This window comes from Centropristis striata, chromosome 2 (genome assembly GCF_030273125.1).
Source record: "Centropristis striata isolate RG_2023a ecotype Rhode Island chromosome 2, C.striata_1.0, whole genome shotgun sequence".
In the NCBI taxonomy this organism is placed as follows: domain Eukaryota; kingdom Metazoa; phylum Chordata; class Actinopteri; order Perciformes; family Serranidae; genus Centropristis; species Centropristis striata.
Window position 1 is genome coordinate 35,366,781 of NC_081518.1, and position 6,000 is coordinate 35,372,780.

Below are 6,000 nucleotides of genomic sequence, written 5' to 3' on the forward strand. Positions count from 1 at the left end.
TAAATTCAAGCATAAACCTTTGCAGCAACAAAACAGTTTATGAGTCTGAATATTAACAATGTTGTCTTGATTTTTTGTTTTCCACAGCATTCCAACTTTATTGGAATTCGGATTGTGTAATTCTAGGATATAATGCATATAGTAAGGATGTGGATACTGATATTGGATATTGGCTGATAGTGATTTAAAGAGCTGGATCAGGTATCTGCGACAATGAAACTGATCTATTCAATTCAATTCTATCTTTATATTCTATTTACATTGCATGGTGGAATTTTAATTCCCGTTTAAGTTTTGACTCATTCGGTGCTTCATTAAAAATGTTTACATTTGAACAGTAATCCCTGTTAATTTTACCATAATTAAATTAATATTCAAAATAAAGACATTAAAGTAAATGTATATCTGTGTATTTAATTGTTACATTTTGTTTGACATAGTATGGAAAGGAATGTTTAAGTCTGATGCTGCATTACACATAAAAGAATGATCCCAGTCACTTCCACATAGCGAAGCATGCAGCTTATTATTGGATGAGATATTGGCTAATACCCAAAGCCTAGGTATCACTACGTGCACTGAAAAGGTTATATTGATGCATCCCTAATAAAATTAAATTGAATAAATCAGCTTCATTGTCATTGCCTGATATGTGATATAAACATCAGTATTGGTACATCCTAATTTTTTTCCTGCAAATTATTCATTTACAATTTAAATCATTTTTACATTTTAGAAATACTTAATATTGAAACAAAGCAAATGTAACAAAGACTGCAAGGCTAACATACTTTTAAAGTGGTATTTGTGCTGCAAACTTCCTTTTCCTCCTGAGGGTATCAGGTGACTAACAGCAGAAAGCCATGCAGTGAAAGTACTCAGCTCAGCACAATATAATAAGTCTGAAAACTTTTACATAACACAATTAAGGCTTATTATGATGGATTATACAGCACAGATAATTGCCAGGTCTGTGAAAGGTTTTTTTTTTTTAATATTCTACAAGATAGATGGAAACAAACACTAAATGTGGCAGAACACTCCCAGATATCTCCAGTTTTCTGACAGTGTACAGACACCAACATGAAGAGGAGAAACAACTGGTGCAAAAGCCACACCACCATATTATCTCCTTTCGATCTTCCCTCTCCACCACTACATGATTTTATTTAACCTCCAGCACCTGACAAGAAACCCCTAAACCCTTCCCTTGATGTACGGCTTAAGCCAGCCAGTTGTCGGTTCTGTTTTAGCATCCATAACATCATTCATACTGGTAGGTGTGAGGTATTTAAACCATACTACACAATCATCTGCCTGTCTGTTACAGCCATATGTGCACATGGAGAGGCAAGGAGGAGGGGTCGAGGCAACTGTATTCCTGACTGGGGGAAATCCAAATAAGCTTCAATTAACACGAGACAACTATAATCTGTTTAATCAGCTTGAACAGCTGCGGTGGCTGGGTGGAAATTACTAATTCTGGTTTCTGGCTTGTTTTACTGATAACACATAGCTGTATGATTATTAAACCTGCATACTATGTTCATGAGGGCTGCTGAAAACAGTAGCTGACAGATTCGGAAACAAACATTGGCACTGAACATGAGCTTCACATGCTTCCAGATGTCTGAGTTGTGGGAATGTGGGATATATAGGTGACGGTTGTGTTTTTGTGTGATCAAAACTGGGGCGATAAAAGTGCAGTCTTTCCTCCCTCAACACACTTGTGACAGGTTGCAGACACTGTGGAATATAAATAAAAGTGTTGAACCAAAAGCAACTGCAAACCCGCCACAAGTCACAAGACAGGTGCAAAAGCAAACACAACACCAGGAGGAAGTAACGGGAAGGTGAAAGCAGGATGACCGCAAAAATTTTAGTGATTGAGACGTGATCTGAGGAGGAAACAGTGGTGCACAGTGTGTATTTTCACACGGCCGTGCTGAATCCTCTGTACATGAGCTATGCAGACACTGAAACATTCCTCAACGGGATCGCACTCATCATACGGTTTGTCCTTAACCTCACTGACACTGAACATCTCAGGTTTCTCCAAATGAGCCTAGTGTGTGTGAATTCCTGAGAGGCCTGACATGACAGTGTGCTCCAAGGCACAGCCTGCATGACTTCTCTCTCCACATTTATGTTGGGCTGATGAGTGTGCAACCAGCTCCCTGCATAACCTCAAAGGTAAAAAATAAAAAATAAATAAAAAATACAAAGGAGTGAGGCAGTTTTATTCAGAGAGCTGTGCCAAGTGAGGCTCAAATTAGAGCCATCTATCCATAAGCCCATCACTAGTAATTCCTCCTCAAGGCATCAGTGCAAAAAGAACATTCACAAAATTGATCTGTCTACTTACATACGATTAGGTTCAAGTTAAATTAGAGGTGTTGTGAATCAGATTGTTGCTTTGGGAATAAGCTGCAGATTGGAATGGTAACTGCACACACATTTCACCCCGACAGAGCAGAGTTTGCCTGCACTTTTACAGCAAGTTAACTGTCACAAAAGTAAGCAAAAGATCCCAATTTTCAGTATTAGGGGCATGTCTGCTCTGATATTGAGCTGTGTGTCAACACAGGACATAGACTGCTCCCTCCGTAGCACTCCCTGTAGTGCAGGTTAGTTATTAGACAGAGCTGGATGTCGCAACTCGTGTGGACAGACGTTGTGTGGTTGTGATAACAAGTTTTGCCGGTTGTGACGATTCATTCCTTACAGGAGTAGGTCAAGTGCTTCATAAATAGACCATGTTTAATTTAGTGGGAAAATAGCATCTAGTTCGTTTTTTAGTTGTTAGAAAACTAGTCTCAGATGTAGATATTTAGCAATAATCACTAACAAACATGATAGAACATTTCCGCCTGGAAGCAAGTCAAGAGTTTAGTTGTTGCTCTAGACTCATACAGATTCATGTGTGGAGTAAACTTCACCCACCTTCTCCTTGTTGTCGTGGTCCGAAGGAGGTGAAGTGGGAGATTTAACACTCCCCACAGCAACAGCTTGGGTGACGGTGACACCGCCGCCCGGAGCCGGGCTGCTCTTTTCGGTTGTTTCCACCTTGATAAGTCGGTGTTTTGGGGACACATACTTGATATCCGGAGACCCCACAGTGTTCAAGCTCGTGCCAAATGAAATATTTCCACCTGGAGTGTACGGGTCCTCGAAGTCCAGCTCCTTTTGTAGTTTGTAAGCAGCGAGGATGTCCGGTTGAGCGGGGCTCGGGAAGGTGGCCCCGGAGCTTGTTTGTTGGTAGCCAGGCGCACCGGGCACACCGGTGTGACAGTGTCTGTAGTCCGGTTTCGGAGGCGCCGGAGGAGGTGCTTTGGTAGTTTTGAATCCTAGGTGCTCCTTGAACCACTTGGCCATGCTGCCAGTGCATCGCTCTCAAGTCAATGAATGTAGTTTAGTTCCACCTTTCCTTGCCAGCGGAGCCCGAGTGTGTTCGTCAAAGTGGGAACCTCGGGTCACCCGCGGCCAGCCGACCGGTGTCGGAGCGTGTCGCCAGTCTTGTCAGTCCGGAGAGGAGTAGGGAGCAGGGGGAGCGCGGCCACAGGCACTTTCTGATCTGCCCTGCCGCAACTCTGTCACTCAGCGCGGCTGCTCTCCACGTCAGGTTTCCAGACTACGCAACATGGGAGCGCTTGTGCAAGAGGAACACACGCCCCCCCACAACCTGCCCTCCCTACCTGAGAACATTCACTGCCACCTACTGGACTCCCGAAACCCCGCTGACTGCTGACAATATTGTCACCGCTGCATGAATGTAAATCCAGTTTAAAAAAAAAAAAAAAAAAAACACAGAACCCCAGTCTGGTGTGTGTCTTGTCTAAGGGATCCTCGGAAGAGGATTTTTGGTGTTGAATGCAGAATTATGAATTCCAGTAGTACAAGATGATACAATGATCACAAGTTTGGCTCTAACATCCTGTCATCTTGCAAGTTTCTTAGAGCCATGTTGGTCCTTAACTCCTCTTTGTGAACTACCACAGGGTGAATTCAATCCTAGGGTAAGTCTATAGTTCATTGGAGGACGTTAAATTCCAGTTCAAATATTCATTTAAAACCATTGGGAAATAATAAAAAGAGGATTAAAAAAAAAATCAATGATATTTACATGATGTTATATATATATATATATATTTTTTCAATCCCAGAGTAGCTGTATAAATGTATAGGCCATATAAAAATGTTGAATCTTTAATTTGCAATTACATATGTTTTTTTATCACTTATTTTCTCATTTCATAACATATTTTTGCATGTGGTCTCTTTAAGTGGACCCTTGATGGTTTTTAAATTGAACGCCTGTCCTCTTTACACTCTGAGTCTAAATGCATTGATCATCTATGTATTAATAAAGCATTTTTAACCTTTAATCTGTGTGCCTCGGATGCTTCTTAGGCTGACAACCAACGTGGACTTCCAATAAAAAATAAACTGAAAAGCCTTTTTTAAATTCTATATCGTAACTTTATTATCACTACCACTACTTCTGTTACCCAGTGCAACACTCCCTATTTTTTTTATTAAAACAGTTTGCTTAAAAGCACATCAGGTCAACATTTTTTTCCACCAATAGGACTCAAGGGTAAAGTGTCCTATGGTCATTCTCAGTGCTCTCATGTCCAGATGGCCACTGCAGACTGTTTTAATTGCAAATTGCATTGCAAATGACCAGTGGAGAGGGATGCTGGAGGCTATATTAACTCTGGGCACTATTCTTGCTAAGTTCATTACACAAGTCCATGAGTAGGAGAGGTGAATTGTTCAAACCAACAATACAAGTAAGCAGTTCTCTCCAAGGTGTCTTTCAATCTCTTTGACGCAGAGAGTCATGGGTTCACATGCTTAACACTAATTGCCTTAGCAATCAAAGAACAGTTGAAAAAAAATCCCATTTCCCCTCCCAGAGACATACTCCTACAACAGTCTGCATTAAGAGGAGTCATGGCTGCAGCACAGCAGGTTTTTATGAAGCAATATTTCTTTTTAATAACGGCACACACACACACACAGCCTTGAGCAAGTCACAGTGTACAGATCAGAGTTTAACCCTGGCAGGCCCCTGGGAGAGACAACTCCATGCTCCAGAGATCAAAACAAAATCTATTATTTCTGTCCTAAAATTCTGCTGACGCTGCACTTTGGGCACGCAGAGAGAATTTTGACCAGTGCAATTTCCCTGCACTTTATAGGAATAATTTCACCCCACAGCCAGGACATTAATCTGTTTAACTAGTGCATTATACACAAACGCTTTAAAAGAAAAAATAAACAAGCAAAAATGGTTCAGATGGTCCTTAGTTTATTGCAGCACTGGTCATTTTTGTTGCCAGCTCTGGGAAAAACAATCTCTTAGAACAAAAGGCTTGTTCCAGCTCACACATTACATGGTATATTTTTGGACTGTATACTGTAGGTGTAACCTCAGTGCTGCATTTATACAGACACAGTATGTGATATAAATATTGCCTTGCTCATGAGTAATAGCATGTTGGGGGTATTAGAGGATCTGTCTGTGGGAAGGAGCAGGTGTGCCATTTAGGTTGCTGAGTTTGACTCACATCACAGATCATTTATTGCATTGCTACAATTGCATTCACCAATTTCCTCCAGCTGCCATCGCTGACACCCTTTAAAATGCAAATCCTGTAATCCAGCACCCCCATAGGATACAAATAGTCTCTTAAGCAGCATACACAGACAGGTTGCTTGCCAGGAAGAATTTATGTAGAAATGTATAGGATTCTGCTTAAGTTATCATACTTCAAGTGATATAAGAAGCACGGAAATACATTTAACAATGAGTTGTTCTGATAGAGGATTGTCAGGTACACCAGCAGTGTTTCATGGACACCCAAAGTGAAATGCGTGTAATGTTAATGTAGAAAGTTACCAGTTATTGCAACAGTCATTTGACACTATTAAACTTGACTGGCTCGTCTGTATTTGTCTCATGCAATCTGTTATCCGCTCTATCCAAGATGCATG

The 6,000-nt window shown here is 41.0% G+C and overlaps 1 protein-coding gene across 5 annotated transcripts in view; it reads right to left on the bottom strand.

Annotated features, from left to right (window-relative positions):
- The window catches only part of LOC131984913 (SH2 domain-containing adapter protein F-like), a 104,540-nt gene extending 100,839 nt beyond the window's left edge, over window positions 1-3,701 (bottom strand). For all 5 annotated transcript variants that reach the window (XM_059349908.1, XM_059349893.1, XM_059349892.1 and 2 more), the window contains exon 1: window positions 2,944-3,701. In XM_059349908.1, coding sequence (XP_059205891.1) covers window positions 2,944-3,375 — 432 coding nt within the window. In that variant the 5' untranslated portion in view covers window positions 3,376-3,701. The remainder of the gene's footprint in view (window positions 1-2,943) is intronic.
- Between the last annotated feature and the right edge of the window lie 2,299 nt (window positions 3,702-6,000).